Source organism: Eleutherodactylus coqui, chromosome 9 (assembly GCF_035609145.1).
Source record: "Eleutherodactylus coqui strain aEleCoq1 chromosome 9, aEleCoq1.hap1, whole genome shotgun sequence".
Taxonomy (NCBI): Eukaryota; Metazoa; Chordata; class Amphibia; order Anura; family Eleutherodactylidae; genus Eleutherodactylus; species Eleutherodactylus coqui.
The window spans coordinates 49,186,758-49,207,998 of NC_089845.1; the positions used below are offsets into that span (position 1 = coordinate 49,186,758).

Consider the following 21,241-nt stretch of genomic DNA (forward strand, 5'->3'; position numbering starts at 1 on the left):
GATATGAGATAGATAGATATGCGATAGATAGATATGAGAGAGATAGATATGAGATTGAGATAGATAGATTTGAGATAGATAGATATGAGATTGAGATAGATAGATATGAGATTGAGATAGATAGATATGAGATAGATATGAGATAGATATGAGATAGATATGAGATCAATCTATAGGAATTTTTTTTCCACTTTCCCAGAAAATAAGTCCCTGTGTTATATTTATTTTTACCCCAAAAGAGGCACTAGGTCTTATTTTTGGGGAGTGTCTTACTTTACTTACCTAGCAGGCTTGGTCAAAGTTCCTCCTGGTGCTCTCTGGAGGTCTGTGTGGTTCCCGCAGCCCTAGCTGCTTGTATAACATCACTTCCTGCTTATGGGATTCGTAAATCCCTCCCCCAGAAAGCGATGAATGTGATTGGCTGAGCAGCGGTCGATGAAGCAATCACAGCCATCGCATTGGTTCATCCAGGGATGATGGCTGAGCAGCGGTCGAAGAACCAATCAACAGCCATTGCATAGTGGAGGCGGGCTCAGCCAATTTATAAATACCGCCTCCACAACACGATGGATGTTGATTGGCTGAGCGGCGGTCGAAGAACCAATCAGCCGCTGAGCAGCAGTCGAAGTAAAGCAGCAGTTAGTGTGGTAGTGGAGCAGTGGTCGAAGTGGAGGCAGGATTTATGGATTCATAAACCCCACCTCCGCAATACAATTGCTGTTGATTGACTGAGCAGTGGTCAAAGAACCAATCAGTGCAGAGCTGGATGAACCAATGTGATGGCTGTAATTGGTTTATCAAGCGCTGCATTGATTGGCTGAACAGCGGTTGGAGAGCCAATCACAGCCTTCGTGTCCTGGAAGCGGGATTTATAAATCTTGTAACCAGAAAGTGATGATGTACGAGCTCCGAGGACTGCAGAAATTGCGCCGACTCCAGAGAACAGCGGAAGGGACTGGGACTGAGCCGGCTAGGTAACGTATTCTTTTTTAATATATAGTGTAACTAGGGCTTATTTTCATGGTAGTGCTTATATTTTAAGCCTCACCAAAAATCCAGAAAAATCAGGGTAAGGCTTATTTTCGGGGAAACAGTATTTATAAATCATTTCTACCCAGTTTTATGTCTATACAATTCTAAGAAATGCCTGGTATATCTCTGTAAGCTCATCTATTCTGAGAAGCTGCTCTTTTGCATCTTATCGGTGACCTTTTATATGCTGCCTTTGACACATTAAGTGAAGCAGATAGGTCCTGTTCTGCTTAAATAAGGCACCTGGCCTCACTAATCTCTTGTGTAGGCTGAAATGACATTTTCTTAAACTACTCCCACATTGATTTTGGAGGAAGATAAAAAAAAATCACCTCTAAGAATAACTTCTGTCTACAACCGTCCTGACAGTCAATTATATCCAACATTTTGCTGCATTTTATGGTTGTCACAATCTATCCCCATACCGATATAAAGTGGCCAGATTAGTTTGGATATGTGCGGAGATTAGATCTATGCAGCTTTCAGAGCAAAAGATACTATTCTACCCCCAAAACACATCTTTCTCATATTGCTGTCAAGCAGAAAATCTGGCACTATGTATAAGGGATAATAAAGAAATAAGTGACGGTAGTTTTTACTGCGGTACATGTCTCAATGAGTAGTTATGTGTATCCCATCACTTTCTGCCTGCCTTTGAGCATTCATAAGAAGCCAATTAGCATTAGCTAACCTTGCCTTTTCTGCCAGTATATAAGAGCTGCCAATTACAGATCTATAGCAAAATAGAACAATGTAAATTAGTCATATAGCAAAATATCATAATGTTGTCAAATCTGACCACAATTTACTGTCTAAGTTCACATCTGTGTAACGGAGCCTCCGGCGCAGATCTGACATATAGTGCTATTGAGCAACATGGTGTGCTATATTGTTCAGTCAAGTGCCAGATGGCATAACAGAAACCCAACTGACCCGATTACATTAATGGGGTCCGTCGGGCGCCGTTCGTGCCGCCATGTGCTGCATCCAGCACTTTTTCAGTTTTCTTTGTTGTTGGGGGCTGAACAGAAGATACCAGTGAAAGTGAAGCCTAATAGGAGTCCTATTTTTAACTATGCTGTTTGCTAAGCAGCAGTCCAAGTATGTCTGGGTCGCTGCTTAGAAGCAGAGGCCATGCTTGACATTGCCAGAGCCCATTATGTCTTTGTTTCCTGGTGTAGCTCCAGGTATATTAGTCCAGACTACATGACTACTTCAGCAGCACAAACTCTACAGTACCATTCCCTCCCCTTGTTGTGCACTCAAAGAGAGATGAATGAAGAAAGTAACGCGCCTGTTGTCACCGGATACTTCTCTAGCATTGTAATAATCATGTGCTTAGCTGCTAGACTGACTTCTTGCTGGAGCTTTTAGTCTCACAAATTGGTTCTTTATTTAACATGCTTCTCCAGAGTTTGGAAAAGTCACTGTCTAGAGCAGTGATTCCCAACCGGGTTGCCAAAACACCCTGACGCTCCACCAGAACCCACCAGGGGTGCTGTAGCTCCCTGACGCTCCACCAGAACCCACCAGTGCTGTAGCTCCCTGACGCTCCACCAGAACCCACCAGGGGTGCTGTAGCTCCGTGACGCTCCACCAGAACCCATCAGGGGTGCTGTAGCTCCGTGACTCTCCACCAGAACCCACCAGGGGTGCTGTAGCTCCCTGACGCTCCACCAGAACCCACCAGGGGTGCTGTAGCTCCCTGACGCTCCACCAGAACCCACCAGGGGTGCTGTAGCTCCCTGACGCTCCACCAGAACCCACCAGGGGTGCTGTAGCTCCTTGACGCTCCATCAGAACCCACCAGGGGTGCTGTAGCTTCCTGACGCTCCACCAGAACCCACCAGGGGTGCTGCAGCTCCCTGACGCTCCACCAGGGCTGCTGCAGCTCCCTGACGCTCCACCAGGGCTGCTGCAGCTCCCTGACGCTCCACCAGGGCTGCTGCAGCTCCCTGACGCTCCACCAGGGCTGCTGCAGCTCCCTGACGCTCCACCAGGGCTGCTGCAGCTCCCTGACGCTCCACCAGGGCTGCTGCAGCTCCCTGACGCTCCACCAGGGCTGCTGCAGCTCCCTGACGCTCCACCAGAACTCACCAGGAATGCTGCAGCTCCCTGGCGCGTCACTAAGGGTGCTGTAGCTCCCTGACACTCCACCAGAATCCATCAAGGGTGCTGCAGCACCCAGACGTGCCACCAAAACCCACAAGGGGTGCTACAGCTCCCTGACATGCCACCAGAACCCAATAAGGGGGGGTGCTGCAGCCCCTTTACACACCGCCAGAAGCCACCAGGGGGGTGCTGCAGCTCCCTTACACACCACCATATTGCACCTGGGGTGCTGCAGCTCCCTTACACACCACCAGAACCCATCAGGGGTGCTGCAGCTCCCTTACACACCACCAGAACCCATCAGGGGTGCTGTAGCTCCCTTGCTGGAACTCACTCAGCTACAATTTACATGTACCAACCTTCCCCATCTCTCCTAGCTCACCACCAACAGCAAACCAGGAAGTCACGCTCTCCACTGTCTGTATTGCAATGGAGGCAAAAAGCTCCTGTTGTCCACCAGAGGGCGCCTGGAGGAAGTACAGCCTCCCAGACTGCATGATGCAGTTTTTGCAGGCTTCAGTCACTTTTGAACAGTGAGAGGCGTTCCTTTTACAGCCCCAGAAAGTAGGCAAGAGAGCTGGTGTTCCGGGAGGTAATTGATTGATATATTACAAGAACTCAATTACCTCCTGTTGTTTGGGGAGAGTGGGGTGGGCAGTGAAGCTGCATAGTGTTTGGGGAGGAGGGGAAGGGGTGTACTGAGGCTGCATAGTGTTTGGGGAGGAGGGGTGTACTGAGGCTGCATAGTGTTTGGGGAGGAGGGGAAGGGGTGTACTGAGGCTGCATAGTGTTTGGGGAGGAGGGGAAGGGGTGTACTGAGGCTGCATAGTGTTTGGGGAGGAGGGGAAGGGGTGTACTGAGGCTGCATAGTGTTTGGGGAGGAGGGGAAGGGGTGTACTGAGGCTGCATAGTGTTTGGGGAGGAGGGGAAGGGGTGTACTGAGGCTGCATAGTGTTTGGGGAGGAGGGGAAGGGGTGTACTGAGGCTGCATAGTGTTTGGGAAGGAGGGGCAGGGGTGTACTGAGGCTGCATAGTGTTTGGGAAGGAGGGGCAGGGGTGTACTGAGGCTACATAGTGTTTTGGAGGTTGTATAGTAAGGCCTCACAGTGTTTGGGGAGGGGAAGAAGGGCCATGGTGAGGCCGCACATTGTTGTTGGGGTAGGGGGGACAGTGACACCACAAATTGCTATTTGGAGACGGGCAGTGACAACCACACATTGAGACTGGCACTATGGGGAAATATGAGGCAGCCAGACACTGCGGGAGCATACAAAAGATGATGTGTCTGTGGCATGCACTATGGAGCATTGGAGGCCTTGAAGCCAGGGTATTTCTGGGGCCTCTATGACACGCTGTTACTACATGGGCCACTAAAGGGTGCCCTGTTACTACTAGGGCCACTGCGGGGGATGTTGTTACTAATGGGCTTACTGAGGGGGGGGGGGGGGGTTGCGTTGTTACTATAGGGGCCACTGGAATAACAGAAGTAAAATCATATGTTGTGATAGGCTATGCCCCTAACCACATATATAGGTGAAATATACTATATACAAATCTATAATAGTGGTAGGCCCTTTTTCAGACTAGGTCAGCTCCTCCTCTCTTCCTGCCACTTTAGAAGTAAAAAAAAAATGTTCTCCAGCTTCTTTTTAAACACCAGAATGGCAAATACTGATTTTTCTTACAGCATATCCCTTTTTCAGCAGTTAAATATCCTATCCTTTTGTAGAATCACTAGAAAGTGTATTATCCTAGGATAATTTAATGTTTCCTCTGGAGCAGAGGTGTCTTGTTTGTCAGCTATCTTGAGAATTCGGGGTGCGCAGGACCACTGTTCAGGGGTACCTCAGGGGCCCGCTCTTCCAGTACACCGTCTTCTAAACAACATTAAGGGGGTTGTACCAGAATCATGTTTTTTTTCCAACTGTCCAAAGGTGATAAAACCTAATCGAGTGACAAGCAAACGCTTGTTTGTCAGCAGAGCTGATTGCTGGCTCATTGGCAGCCCGCGTCACGTGTAAACCGTCTATACTATCTGTCTCCTGTGCCCATACTAGTGACCACCTGATGCACGGTAACTGTAGTCATGGGCACTAGTTGGCATGCTGTATTGTTGATTTGTGCTCATTATAAACGGACAGAGAATCGGCCTCTGTAAGGCCCCTTTTAGACGGAACGATTGTCGTTCAGAGAGAAACTGATTCTAATTGTTCAGGTTAAACGCAGGCCAGCGCCTGAACGACTAATGAGCATCGTGAGTTCAGAACTCGTTGTCCCTTTCAGACAGTATAAAAACCAGCACCGGCTTGTTCACTTCTTGTTAAACAGGCTGCATAAGCTGACAAGCCTATATCCACCTTGAGTCGGCTACCTGACCCCAAGCAGGGATTGAACCGGCAACCTTCAGGTCACAAAGCTCAGGACTGCATTTCTGCTGCCTTAACACAAGGCTCTAATTTTAGGACATACAGTAGTTCTCTCTCACTGATAGAACCAACTTACAATTGCTGACACAGTGGCTGAGTTCGCCCAACCCCCTTATCATAATTTGTATCAAGTTTGCCAAATTCGATTAGCCGGTATTGCAACATTGTCTCCAAACCGTTTTCCTATTGATGCTGAAAACAAAGCCCAAGTTATTGCATGTAGAGGAGCATGGTCTGCTCTGAGAGGGCTGTGGTTTGCCTCGGTTAGCGGTACCTAATATTCCCACTATCGCTGCTTACACCTACAATGTAATGTATCGGAGTTTATGGAAACTCTCCGGCTCCTGGGCTCCCAAATGCTCATTTTTGAAGTAGTGCTTTTGTTTGTTCAGCCTTTATATGCTGGCATGGAGGAAAACCCAGGAGCAGAGCAAATGCACTGTGATCTTGTCTGTCCGCCATTGTTATTGGCGAGAGGTATTTCACCTCTGAATGAGCCGGGAGTTCAAGGAGATTAAGCGTAATTAGTACTATTGGGCTTGTAGGGGGTCAGAGGTCATGGCACTGTTTGCTGAAGAGGGCTGTTAGGTCATGCAAGCCGAATCGGTGAAAGCAAAGAAATGATAGAGGTTAGTTTGCACAGGAGCAAAATGCAACCCAGACAACACAAAAGATTAACACTTCGCCTTATCTGAAGACGTGAAAACAAACACAACAGATTTTAAGATAGTGAAGACCAGAGGGTAACGCTTCCTTCTGTGGGAGACTCCTGCCGCCCTCAGTGAAGAGTTTCTGTTTCTCTGTTCATTTGGAGGAACTAAGAAACTGAAATAAAAATAGAATGAACCATTTCCGGGTCTTCACGCAGCCTTATACACATTTCGAATCCATACGTTTTGCTGGCATAGAGCCGGCAGAGACCGCGTATAGCACTGCGCATGCCCGCAAGTCACACGCACACAGACATGCGCAATGGGATTTTTTTTTTTTTTTTTTTTATTCCTCTCTCTGTTCACAGCATGAAAACACGGTCGGGGAAAATCAGGCCCGCTACGGATTCTCCATGGAGAATCCGTAGCGGGTCCCTCCTGCCCCGCGGAGCGCTTAAAATAAGAATAAACTTACCTCTCGCCCGCTCCGGATCTTCCCTTCGCCGCGGCTTCATCTTCTCACCGTTGCGGCCGGATCTTCTGTCTGCGGCCCGGCGGATGTGCATGGCACGTCGGTTGCGTGCCCCGCGCATGCGCCGACCCGAAGAAAAAAGATCCGGCCGCGTCGGAGAGAAGATGAAGCCGAAGGGAAGATCCGGAGCAGGTGAGTATATTCTTATTTTAGGTCTCCCGCGGATCCGGACGGCCTCCATAGGCTTCAATAGAAGCCCGCGGGAGACCCGCACGAAAATGGAGCATGGTCCGGATTTTTTCATGCTCCATTTTTAAAAAAATCCCTTTTATTGACCATCCGCGGGTATTTATCTACCCGCCGGTGGTCAATGCATCCCTATGGGGTGCGGATCCGCGGGCGGGAGAAGAGTTAAAATCCGCTGCGGATTTTAATTCTTCTTTTGCCCATAAACATGAGGCCTAAGATGTTTAGAACAACCTCCCTGCCACATTCCTTCAAAAACAGTACAAGTGTACCTAGAACAACTGATGCTGCTATGAAGGCAAAGTGCAATCACACCAAATGTTGATTACATTTAGATTTCTCTTTTGTTCATTCAGTTATTTTGTTAATTAACAAAATAAACCATTACACTTTTATCTTTTAAAGCATTCTTAAGGCTCATTTACACGCAAAGACAATCTTTCAAACGATTGAAAGGTTGACAGTTCTAGCGATCCTTTTGCATAAAGTACTAATGGGCACTAATACCTATTAGCACTTTATCAGCTTTATTTGCATGTATTTAAGGCTCCATCAGCTGTTTGCAAATCTCAGCATGTGGTCTGGACTTTCCTCTCAGCTGCATTGTCTTTTCAAGGGCTTTCAGCTGAATACAATGTAATCAGCTTCTCCTGTGGAGAATACAGTATGCAGTCCCTGCTATCTCTCTCTGACTGAACGATGGATTTTATGCTCACCTAAAAGTCATCGTTCAGCCGAGGAGTGAAAGATGGAAGCGTTTACACGCAACGATTATCGCTCAAAAGCCATTGTTTCAACGAATTTTGAGTGATAATCGTCATGTGTAAATGGGGCTTCAATTATCTGTTATCTGATGTAATGCTACAGGCTTATTTTCTTGTCATTAGTTCGCCGAGCTGGAAGTGTCCTTTTTATCTATCCCCAGTGCAACGTGAGAAATAGGTTTCCACGCAGCTAAGTGATAACTGATATAAAGAGGCAGAGTGACTTTTTAATGTTTAGCTTTTCACGCTTGATTCCCCGAAGGAAGCAGGTCCTTTCCTTGTGAGGCTGACGCCTTGGATGACAAGGAGTATGTATCATTTGAAAGCTGACTTGAAAGGGAAGTGCACCGAGCAACTGTCTGCTGCCAGTCACCCAGAACCAAAGGCCTATTTAGTGTTACTCAGCGCTGCGGATCAAAGAGCGAATTATTTAGTAAGATTAGTTTTGTCCACAAACATGGGCAGCTGTGCTGCTTCAGGGGAGCGGGAGCGCCCGGGAGGTCAGGACTTGTCACAGGCTATTTGTTCCCTGTCATTCCAGAGACATTACTTGACCAGGTACGGTAGTTCATTGCTAATTATCTCACAATCATTAGTCCTGAAATCTCTCACTACTTCATAATTAAAGCTAATGGAGTGATCTTGTTGTTATTTTGTACACTTATCCGAATCGGCTGTATAGATATACATTTAATCCCTGTGTCTGTGCAGGGCCTAACGGGATGCATGCCAGTCTGGGACGTATTGTAACACAACTGTAAGGGCCCTTTTAAATGGGGCAACCTGTCGGGCACAGATGCCCAACAGGCTGTCCCAGCGATAATCATTCCCGTGCTTTTACACAGGTATGAGCTTCACTCAGTAAAGAGAGGAGCGGGCCGGGGTCGTTCCGGCCCGCCTGGCCCCCACATTCACAGTAAATGGGCATAATGCATGCCAGCGCTGCTGAAACCATAGTAATGCAGCGTTAAAAAATGCTGCGTTTCTGCAAACATCTGTGTGAGGGAGGCTTTACAGTTAGAGATGAGTGAGCGTACTCGCTAAGGCAACAACTCGAGCGAGTAGTGCCTTATGCGAGTACCTGCCCGCTCATCTCTAAAGATTTGGGTGCCAGCGGGGGAGAGCGGTGAGTTGCGGGAGTGAGCAGGGAGCAGCGTGGGGGAGAGAGTGAGAGATCTCCCCCCCGTTCCTCCCCGCTCTGCCCCGCCGGCACCCGAATCTTTTGAGACGAGCGGGCAGGTACTCGCATAAGGCACTACTCGTTTGAGTAGTTTGCGTTAGCGAGTGCGTTTGCTCATCTCTATTTACAGTGTAAATTGCATGCGGAAAGGAACTTTTCCCCAAGTCGGCACTGAAATATTACACAGACCCCGTATGAAAAAAGGTTTCTGTCTCTGAAATGATATTTCAAAGCTTCCAGCTTGAAACAAGCTGTCGGGTGGTAGAAGTTACGCAGCTGTACGGGGATGTTTAATGCATCGCTGCATTAAATGGTGAAGAAGACAGGACTACTATTTGTAAAACCGAGGTAAATAGATGTGGCTGGTGATGTACGCCTTCATGAAGGTCCGTATGATAATGCTCACCCATCACTTTTTATCGAACTTGAGAACGTCGACAAATAGAGATACGTGTCTTACTAAATGTACAAAATGGGCAAAGAATGATGAATTGCCGGCATCTATTAATCTTCGTTATGCTTCCTGGTGTGCGCAGCTGACATAATGGACCACTATTGTTTATGTAAGGGGATTTAGCCGATGGCAAAGTGGAGGGAAGTCAAGTACTTCATTGCTTCTGTTACTGGGCAATCGATCCCCTCCCGTTGACTGTAAATCTAAGGTTGCACTTATATCACTTCTGATCTGTATTGGCAGGGATCGCTTTACTTCACCACTAAGTTCTTCAATAGTTGTTACCCTCCTATTAAAATGATTTTCCTATATAGAGCATATTGGCCGTTGACCACCCGAAAACCAAACACAATGTGAAAAGCTAATTAAATACCGGGGTTTCTCAAAAAATTCATAAATAATTGCCGATTCAGCTTAGTTTTGTGAACTGTATACAATTCTCTTTGGTCACTGCTTTGCGGTCTGTTATACCTCTCTCCCCCCCCCCCCCCCCCCCATTGTGAAGTATATGTGATGTCATTATATATTTCTTTCTTATACCATCGTGCAGGTGAAAGGCAAAGGTACACCGGGGAACGGTCCGGATTTGACGGTGATGATTCAGATGGGGCAGAAGACGACGACAATGATAATGAGGATGAGGATGAAGACAGTCAAGCAGAGTCTGTTCTTTCGGCTACTCCATCTGTTACAGCAAGTCCTCAGCATTACCCTTTCCAAAACAGCCAGCAAGAAGCATCTAGTGCCGACGAAGACTGTCGAGTTGCACATACTTTTCCTCAAACTAATTCGATGGATATTCTTCCTAAAGCTTTGATCACCAAGATGACGGCATTGACTACATCAACTATTTGCAAGCCAGTGAGTCACGAAGAGAAAGGAGAGGACGTTCTACGGAATACTGCACTTCCTAAAATCGAAGCATCATCTCCCAAATCCCTATGTCATCAGATGTCCATTGATTATCCAGATGCCGAGGATGGGCTTGATGGAACAGTGGGGTCAAAACACCTGACCACTTCACACGTAAGTTGTCTAGTTCTAAAGCTGAAACTTAAAACCATAGTTGTTCATTAACAGTAATATATGATGGTTGTGGATATACATGATGGACGGATGTTATCCTGGACCGTGCCATCAAGTCAAGTGGTTAGTCTTGCAGCAAGACAAGTAGACAAAGCATTTAGGAGCTTGCTGAATATTGTTAATACATTGAACTCAATTAATAATGCAGTAAACTTGTAGGCTTAAGCCCCATTTACACGCAAAGATGATCTCTCAAAATTCATTCAAAAGATAGGATGATTGACAGTTTGAGCCATCATTTTGCATAAGTTGCTAATGGGCACTAATGCCCATTAGCAGCTTATTAGCTTCATTTGCAGGTAAATGAGCCTCCCTTCGCTGTATGCAGATAACAGCTGGTGGTCTGTTATCTGCATTCAGCCCCTTTGTTCTGCAGCTGAATACAATGTTATCAGCTCTCCCATGGAGAATCACAGCCTGCAGTCCCAGCTATCAGCTCACCAGCCGAACGATTGATTTTCAAACTCAACTAAAAATCATCGTTCGGACGAAAAGCAAACAATGGTAGAATTTACCCGGACCGATTATCGCTCAACAGACATTGTTTAAGCGAATTTTGAGCGATAATTGTTGCGTGTAAATGGGGCTTTATTTTAGTTGTGACTGTAAGTTGATAGCATGTCTGTCCAGGAGTCTTGAACCTTTTTTTTTTTTTTAAGAAGAACAGAACTTGGGTAATTATAAGCATTCATTAATATATGCAAATTAGCTCTCCTCCATTCATGAAAATTAAAAAGTCTCTTAATGCCACCTATATATAGCTATGATGTAAGTCAAAGACTGACCCATTAAGGAGCATTGAGACTGTTACACATCCTACCAAGATCTGTGCCAGCTCTTTTACAACCCCTATCTCCTCTAGACAGCCCTGTGCTGCCTCCTTGCTGAGACAGCCAGCCCCCGCATATGATGTCATGGGCAGCTGCTTTAAAGCCCCCTTCCTTATCTGTAGATCTGGGTTATTCTGACTCTACTAGTTATGTGTGCCTCTGCTATTTTGGATTTTCTACCATTACTGACCTATGGATTGACTCCTATCATTCTATTATTAATCTATAGTTCTGACCCCAGGCTTGTATACTAAACTTTGCTTGCTCTCGCTACCCGCGATACCTCTACTGACCTCATGTTGTCAATCTCTGCTTGATTAATGTTCTTATCATTGCTTCTATAAGTACTGCCAATCTAGACTGCTCCAGATGCCACAAACATGGAGATTCCCTGTGGTTAAATCCACAGCTCCGTGAGAGGGCTCAAAAAATCCCTTAAACCCTGTGACGGTATTAGCCTGTGCAAATTGGACTGCGTTAACAAGCGGGTCACCAAACACTGCCAGTAGCATAACCGAAACCTTACTACGGATATCAGCCAAACCAGAGTCACCCCATCTGTTGGCAGCTGTCTTGGAGTCATTACTCATCGTTGGTGCAGGGCACAGTACCGGTTGGCTGAGTGTTTATGGGCATCTGTTGTTTTAGTGGATATCTCTAGTCATGTGTTAAGGCTTTTTAATGAGTTGGACATTGACTGACAGGGAACTGTATAATACCGGTGTCACACTAGAGGGGCCATTTTTTTTTTCTTTATGTAGGAGTGCTAATTTGCATACTTTTTCCCAGGAAGCATAGCCTGTAAGAATTTGTTCACCAGCTAGATGTTTGGAAGAGGAACAAGTAACCCCCAAAACACCTGTATTTAGAAGTTAGCCCGGAAGTTTAGACCTAAAGAGCATATGATGGTGAAGGTGAAGATTCACTTAACCAGGATTTAGGGTAGTTTTCAGTGCTTTACATTGTGCTTCTATATTGAGAAAGATGACTTTTCAGACTTGCGTTCATAAACAGAATAGTGCTTGTAAAGTATCACAAAAGACCCTTTTTCCTGCGGTCAGGCCTGAGCTCATTCAGGGGGATTACAAATTCCATGATTTCAATATCCGATGATGAAAGAAAGTCTTTTCTGCTAAGTGTTTTGATTTCGGTGTGGTTTTCATTGAAATGTTAATGTACCCATGGGGAGAGAGTGCGCAGCCTTTCCAGGATTATTAATACCTCGCTGCTGAGATATTCTGCGCACATTGCCGCTGAGGGAGGACTTGTCAGCCCTCGTAAGGTTTACTCTTCTGTTAGCGCTTTAACTAAAGGATGAGATTAGCTATCCATAAGTGCTGCACGCTTCTAGATGTAACTAGAGGGAAGGATGGATGATGTGAAGCACGCTACTGCCAGACTTTACTGAGTTGCATCTATTGGAAGAAGTGACCAACCACAGGCTGAGTACTCGACACAGAACTTTGAGGTGACTTCTTATAGTTCTAGCAGGGGGCTTATTATACCTTATACGTAGCTGCTACTAGTAATTATTAGGAAACTATAGTGCCAGTGTTTCTGGTGGCGCAATGCGCCACACAGCTATGTTACATCCATTATGATTCCCGCATACCACGCACACAGCTCTACTACATGGTACATCCATGCTGATTTCCAGACATCACCAGCTCAGCAAACTCTTGGATACAGTGATCAGCCCCTGGTCATGTGATCGCTGATGCCAACCACACAGGTGATCACATGACAGTGATGCTATCACAGGTCCTGGTGTCTGCTGTCGGCTTATCCAGTATGTGGTACTTTCTACCAAACTGCACAGTGGCTCCTCCCACAGCAGTGACATCACCGCCGATCCTTCAGCCCACCGGATCTCTTTTACCAAACTGCACAATGGCTCCCCCCACAGCAGTGATGTCACCGCAGGTCCTTCAGCCCACCTGATCTCTGTGGTGGAGGTAGGTCAGTGTTTTCTGTCAGGACCGCTGAGTTGTGTCTGAGATAATAACAGCTTAGTTGTATTCTCATTTTGATATTTCTGTCCTCCCCTTCCAAGAGCCCTAACTGTGTTGTCCTTCTGTCAGTCAGGCTCTGTGTTTTATATATGTTGTAGGACCTGCGATGATGTCACCAGGGGCGATGCAATGACTTCACCAGGGGCGGAGCATGAGAAGCACTCACATACTAACTGACAAGTGGTCATTAATAGTTTGATTTTTAAGCGGAAAGGAAAATTCCTGTCCACTATTGATTTTAATATCAAACGCCCTCATCCTTTAACCCCTTCCTCACTGCAGCCCTTCTTGTTTTTGCCATTTTCATTTTTCCTCCCCACTTTCAAAAAATCTGAACTTTGTTGTTCTGGTGGCATAGTTACATGAGGGCTTGTTTTTTGTGGGGTGAGTTGTATTTTACAATGATACCATACCATACAAAGTAAGGCAAAATGGGAAATAAATATAATTGCACCATTTTGGTGGACATTGTATTTACAGTGTTCGTGATACAATAAAAACGGTACATTATCTTTATTCTGTGGGTTTACTATGATTACAATTATAGCAAATTCATATCGTTTTTTTATGTGATACTGTTTAAAAAAAAAAGACCAAATAAACCCAATTCCGGCATCGTGTATATTTTTTTTCTGACCGCTTTCACCATTCGGGATTAATAATGTGATATCTTAATAAGTCGGACTATTATGAACACAATGATGCCAGCAATCTATGGCATGCCTTGATAGATTCCGGGTTAGAACACAGGCACGTCTTGATAGGTGATCATTCATGGCAGCCTCGGCGGTCTTCAGAAGGCTCCGGACTGCCATGACGCTCAGATGGCTCCCCATGATCTCATCAGAATTGACAGCGGTATTCAAAGTGTTATCAGCTGAGATCGGTGTTATCTTCGATCACAGCAGTTGCAAGTGGGTGTCCGCTATTGAAGATGGCCGACAGTCGCCATGTATTGACTGGGCTCGGCTCCTGAGCCCGCTCAATACACAGTCACCTGACCTGTAGCACGTCAAGAAGGGGTTAAAAAAACTATATTGTATTGTTCTGCAGCGTGTATAATGCACACTTTTAGTTTTAAAAGGAATGCGTTATCAGAAAATTACTTATTGTATAAATTATTAAACTTTTTTTTTTTTAAGAGCTTTTGGTGCTTTTCTTTTTAATTTTTCAATGTCATTGGCCTATATTTTGAAAAAATCCAAAAATCCCGCAGTTTTCACACTGACCTCTTAATAACCTGAAGAAAACTTCTCAGCAGTCATCTCGTTATCATCACAGGCAGGATTACAATGACAGGTAACACGTAACAATAACGTCCCTCCCTGAACAGTGACCACAGATCACAAAACAACCATCTCCCACAGAAGGAAATGGGTCCGCTCCTGTCCACTGTGTATATGGCCCATGAGGCTGCTGTAATGCATATCACGAAGTGCTGCTGAAGCAACTCCCTGGGTGTGTTACCTGCAGCTGTTCTTCTCTGCTGCCCTTCTCATCTACCAGTTTCGGGCCCTCTTTTCACATGTTCAAGATGGCTGCAGCAGTTTTCTAACTACCTGATGAACACTGTGCAGTGCACTGCTCACTGATTGGCCAGTGCTGATAACATGAGCAGTTCTGGCCAATCAGAGAGTAGGTAAAATGCACTGTGGAGTTTAGGTAGTCTGTAGATTGCATTGGCCATTTGAATGCCCAAAAACCGGACCTAGAACCAGCGGATCGGACAGACGGCAGAGAGCAACAACTACTGCAAGTAATATACCCCCCGCCCCAACCTCCATCTATCCTGGGACAGAATTTTATCCCAAAACTGGAGAGTTGCTTTAAGGCTGGGTTCACACAGGGCAGATTTGCCATGGAATTTTGCTGCGGCAAATCCGCCTGCGGCCACTAATCCGGGAATTAGCCAGCCTTGCGGACAAGATTTGTCAAAAATCTCATCCACACGGGGCGGACAATCCGTCGCAGCAAAGCCGGCATTAGCCAGCGCTGCAGTATTCCTGGGACGCAGCATGTGAATTCTTTTTTTTTTTTTACCCGTTGCAGCCTTGCTTCTCTCTATGGGAGCGCCGGCTGCAACGGAAAAGCATGTGGCAAAGCCGCTCCAAAACCCGCGGCTAAATGCCACGGGTTCTGAAGCTGCGGTTATCCCGCGGAAATCTTGCGGTTTTTCGCTGCAGCAAAACCACAAGATTTCAGCAGTGAAACAGTCCCATGGGAACCCAGCATGACTGCAGCTAAGGCAACAAGGGTGCTCCCATAGTCATGTACAAAAAATAGAATAAAAAATCTGCAATCAGAAAGTAAAACTGATTAGAAAAATAGAATATGTTTCATTATGTGGTTTTAATTAGTGAAAAAAATGTGATGGATAATTTCAACATGAGAGGAAGAGGATAGGAAGGGTCAACTTACCCTCTAGCAGACAGCAGCAAGTGTCCACTGTCCCGAGCACAGAACTACCTGGAGCACCAAAACTCCAGAAATGTATAAAAAATGTGGTTTCCAGGACAGGTAACTGTTTTAAATAAAAGTTGGTTTTATTTGATTAAAGATTAAAACAATTGTTACATGGGACGCTACTATACCGGTTCCGTGCCTGTAATGAAAGCATGGGGGACGACAGCATCAATATCACTGTATTATAAAGTATGACTGAAAGGATAGTATCAGACACACCGATAACGCTCACCGCTATTGTGTCATGGGTCTGACCTTGACGTTTCTATAGGTATATAACTTTATATTGGTACAGCCGTTCTATATCAGACCTCTTGCGCCCCTCTCTGCCCACATCCGGGCTTCTTACAAGCCTGTTCCTGGAATATTCTGACATCTAGATGTTATTTATGGAGAAGCATTTCTAGTAATATTGCATCACACCCAGGAACTTGTTGAAACTTAAGATATTTTGGATAATGCAACGTTCCTGTGCTTATCAGCTGGAGATGTTCTTCTCACCGACATGCGATTATGTAATATCGTTATATTTACTGTACAAAGACAGTGATGTGAGCACAACTTGTATTGATCTCTGCTAGCCAAGACTGATGCAGCAAGCTACATACAGGTGGAGGGGCTACCGGTACTCCTGAGAGAGTAGGACGCTGCTGTGACCAATGAAATGGAGGTGATGCTGTGACTACTGGGAGGAATGTGGGCTGGGGCGGACTTACAGTTACAGCCTGTATATAAAGGGTTGGCTCTGCCGTGGTATCTGGGAAAGTGGGGGGCGAAATGCTATGACTATTGGAGCAGTGTGTGTGGGGAGAGGCATGCTATCACTACTGGGTAGACTGTGGGCTGGGGCGGACTTACAGTTGCTGCCTGTACATAAAGGGTTGGCTCTTTTGTGGTATCTGGGAAAGTCGTGGACGGAATACTATGACTATTGGGGCAGTGTGTCGGGAAGGTATGCTGTGACTACTGGGTAGACTGTGGACTGGGGAGGACTTAAGTTTGCTGCCTGTATATAAAGGGGTTGGCTCTTATGTGCTATCTGGGAAAGTGGGGGCGAAATGCCATGACTATCGGGGCAGTGTGTGTGGGGTGGAGTCATGCTGTGACTACTGGGAGAACTGTGGGCTAGACGAGGACCTCAAGTTACTGCCTGTATATAAAGGGTTGGCTCTTCTGTGGCATCTGGGAATGTGGGGGATGAAATGCTATGACTATTGGGGCAGTGTGTGTGGGGGAGGCATGCTGTGACTACTGGGATAACTGTGGGCTGGGGCAAACTTACCGTTGCAGCCTATATATTAAGGGTTGGCTCTTCTGTGGCATCTGGGAAAGTGGGGGGCCAAATTCTATGACTATTGGGGCAGTGTGTGTGGGGGGAGGCATGCTATGACTACTGGGGTCTGGTCTGCCCACTGAGGAAGTGGGAGGACTTTGCTAGTGACTAAGGGAAGGGAGAAAGCTCGACGGAATTTGTAAGTATACATCCACATGTTAAAACCCGTGGATCGTAACAAAGCCACACATAAATGTATACTTTTCTTTTATAATGCATTTGCAGTGAAGCTGAAGCCAAGTAATGTAGCTGGATCCAGGGCGATGTGTCAGAGCAGCTCTCCATGTCCGCTCTTGCTGCGTGGACTTACAGCGTATTAACTCTTAGAGTTAGAGACGGTTTTTGTTATATGTAGCATTGTTTAAGGCTTAGCAGGTACTTTGGTAGAGGTTGTTCTCTGGAAATGTTATTTCACCATCCCTTCCCCATACTCCATCCACCCCCGGATTGTTCTGTGATGTTGGCTACAGCAAGTCTCTCCTTTTTACTGATATGTTCCGAACACCGCACACCCACACAACTTCACAAATAAACATGTTCACCACACCTAGCTAGTTTCCAAGCCTTTAACCTTACTTTGCCAGTGTACAGAGCGTTCTCAGAAGAAGGATTCCATAAAGTTACTGCTGTTGGGTGTTGTACGCACGCCATGTTTATTTGTCCGTGTCGGCCTGCTCTTCTCTCTTGGACGTACGAAGGGCAAACTCAACAACTTGGGACACAGACGGTCAACACAACAAGTAGTCCCATCCAACATGGCACAGCTCAACTGTTAGCATTAAAATGTAACACTGGACATAAAGGACATATGAATTAAAGCAATTAGTTTTCTTACTTTGTTTTCCGATGCCTTCTCAAAATTGTTTTCAGTTTACTTCTGTGGGACTTGCCATCAGTTGTAAGTAATAAATGGGTCCGTATAGCACACATACTGTAGGTTGGAGACTGGCACTCATTTCTGCACGTGCTGGCTAAGTTCAATACATGGACCCAAGCGCTGGTTTTCTGAGCTGACAGTGAAGGAACGAGGTGACCGGTAAATATGGAAAAAACACCCTCGTAACCACCACTCCATTCATGCAGGGACCTTCAAGACCCCTATTTTCGGGATCGGTTGGGGGGGGGGGATTTTTATGCTGTCACAACTCTTTTAAAGTTGTCTTCAGTATAGATTGTCAATATTAGATTGTTGTATTAGTTGTGCTGCTTGGAATACATGTCGATCAGCTGTTTGAAGTGGCCATAGCGGTTGGGTGAGTGACAGGGCCACTTCACTGCATCCCAGACTTAACGCTGCGGCTGGGCCTGCTATAGCAGCTTAATCCCATTCGCTTGAATAGAACTGAGCTGTTCCAAGACTATCTAACTAATGAATGTGGCATCACAAACCTGAGAAGAGTTCATGGTATTCACCCAAGCTGCATGGCCTCTCCAATCAGCTGATCGGTTGGGGGTCCTGCGGTGGATCCCTACCGATCTGGAAATGATGACCTATCCTGGGGATAGGTTATTAGTATCTTGGTCCTGGAAAATCCCTATAAGTATCACCAGAGTATAAGCAACTATGTATTTTTTTTTCTCACGAAATGCATTTTATGAATCTTTTTCTCTCCTCTTGTTACAGGACTCTCCATCTGTCAACACCCCATCTTCACCAGTAGACCGGAGCACGCAGACAATGGATTCATCAGTAACAGACTCGAATACTCACCAACAAATACCAGCTGACACAACTCAACAGCCCGCTCAAATATCTACAGCGCCAACACATCTATTCAGTCATTTGCCTTTACATTCACAGCAACCCGTAAGGTCACCCTACAGCATGATACCAGTCGGAGGAATTCAGCTTGTCCCAGCTGGATTAACCGCTTACTCAACGTTTCTACCCTTCCCGGCTGGTCAAGTGCAACTGACTATACCAGCTGTTGGGGTAATTCATAGACCTGCAAGTGCTCACAGTGATAAGCCTGCAGACGTTCCTAACACACCAAGTCCTATAGGAGTAGCCGAAGTGAATGGTGTTGTACCTTGTATTCCAATTGGTCAAGTGAATGTGCCTGGTCTGAGCGCATCAGGCTTACAACCCATTCAGCCTCTCAGCATGGAAACCCTAAATATATTAGGTCTTTCAAACGCTAGCATTGCTTCTCAAATTCATCCCTCAGGGCTAACTCTAAATGCGGTTGGCTTGCAAGTTTTAGCAACAAGCCCTGGCTCCCAGAGCAACCCTAATCCACAAGCTCACATTCCAGGCCTACAAATTTTGAACATAGCATTGCCTACTTTAATTCCATCTATAAGCCCATTATCTATCGATGGCCAAGGAGTTCCCGATAGATCTCCATCATGTAGCACAGCACCTTGCCAGGGTCTAACTAACATTCCTGGGGCAGATGCCAAAAATATGAAACCTTCTGATCCACATGTTTCTTCGAGGATACAGGAATCCCCAAAAGCATTAGGTGAGGCTACAGTCATCGAAGACAGAGCTACAACTTACGGTCGGAAAACTGAAAGAGACAGTCAGCTGAAGCAAGGTCCTAACATCAACGCCAGTCAGGTTAAGACACCTGCCAAACAAGATGTCTCTTTGAAGGTTCATTCTCAACCTCCGAACAGGTTGTCTACAGGTCACGCTCTTCCACCCCTTCGACATCAGAGGAGAACTGAGCTAATCTCAAGACAGAGCACAGTACAGTTCAGCGACTCAAGCAGTGACGATGATGAAGGCAGACTGGTTATAGCAACCTAAAAAACTCATCATTTTCATCTTAGTTCCAGTATTTTTTTACTTTTTTTGTGGGAAGGGGAGGGAGTATAATGAGAGACTTCGAGGTTTATTTACAAACCTCCTTGATCTTCAAAGCACATTTTTCTTACCCATTTACTTGTGCAATCATAAACTCTTGACCAATAATTGTTGTTTTTGTGTTTTGTTTTTTTTTTTGTTATTTTTTTTTTTTTTTTTTTGTCCGCTCCTGCCATTTTTGTATATGTTGTATAGACAATTGTGCCTTTCGGAATTTTATGTGTAGAAATCTGTACATATCAGTGAATAAAATATAAATATATATATATATTATATATGTACATAACCAAGGTAGTTGCTTGTGTTTAGTACATACGTTCATATCTCATGTTGAGTAAAATAATTAAATTATATAATTATATATGTATTTGTTGCACTGTTAAATGTAACTTTTTTTTTTTTTTTTTTTATGGACGTGGGGCAACTTTGTGTACAGATCTTGTATGTACAAGTCCATATTTATTGTGTCCATACTAGTCTTGGAAAATGGTTCTGTCCATCTTTGTGTGCAAGACGGTAGCTTTACACTCGAAGACAGAAATTCTGTGTTACCAAATGATCCAGTAAATATTTTATTACTGACTTTACTTTTGGTTCTACTGTGTGTTATATAGTTGGGGTGGGGGGGTGAAAAAAATCTCTTGAATGTTTAAAGGAATCCTCAAGCATATATTGTGAAGTTGGATACAACTCTGCTTTCTACTATGGAGATTTTTTCATGTCGGAAGAAGACACTGTACAGTAGTTTCCTAAAGTAATTCACAAATTTTAGTTATGTGCCTACTTTTCTAAGGGTATATCTGCTTTTGAACACCATATTTCAGTTTACAAATAGATGTACAGTAATCTGCATTAAAACTTGAGTAACTTTGTAAACAAATTGCATTACTTATGTTGTACTAATCCCGGTTTACAGGCTTTCGTTCACCAGAGCTGCACTCATACTTCTGCTAGCTGTCACACAAAATCATCAAGTTTGCCATTATACACTTGTCGCACAGCTTAAATGGGTTGTCCAGGATTACAAATCACTGCTGCCTTCCACTGGAAAGAGCATCACACCAGTGGCTTCTTTTTGATATTGCAGCTCGTTTTCATTGACGTGAATGCAACTCAGCTGCAATATTGTGTAAGTCTCGTGGACAGGTGTGGTGCTGTTTTTTTGGGAAAACATTTAACATACAGGTCATCGAATATTATCGCTTTGTTTCTTCATGGAGTTTTACAGGACTTTAAAATTGATGACCGACCGTCGGGGCTGAGAAATACTGGGATACAGTATCAGGGCTGAAAAGTACTGAAATATTGGTTTTCCCACACACCGGTATGCCCTAATGGTTGGAACACTAACAGTTCCATAGGGATACAG

The 21,241-nt window shown here is 45.2% G+C and overlaps 1 protein-coding gene across 3 annotated transcripts in view; it reads left to right on the top strand.

Annotated features, from left to right (window-relative positions):
* HIVEP1 (HIVEP zinc finger 1) overlaps positions 1–20,738 on the top strand; it is a 166,865-nt gene extending 146,127 nt beyond the window's left edge. For all 3 annotated transcript variants that reach the window (XM_066579366.1, XM_066579367.1, XM_066579368.1), the window contains 2 exons: positions 9,887–10,362; positions 18,685–20,738. In XM_066579366.1, the coding sequence (XP_066435463.1) occupies positions 9,887–10,362; positions 18,685–19,815 (1,607 nt within the window). In that variant the 3' untranslated portion in view covers positions 19,816–20,738. The remainder of the gene's footprint in view (positions 1–9,886; positions 10,363–18,684) is intronic.
* The last annotated feature ends 503 nt before the right edge of the window (positions 20,739–21,241 follow it).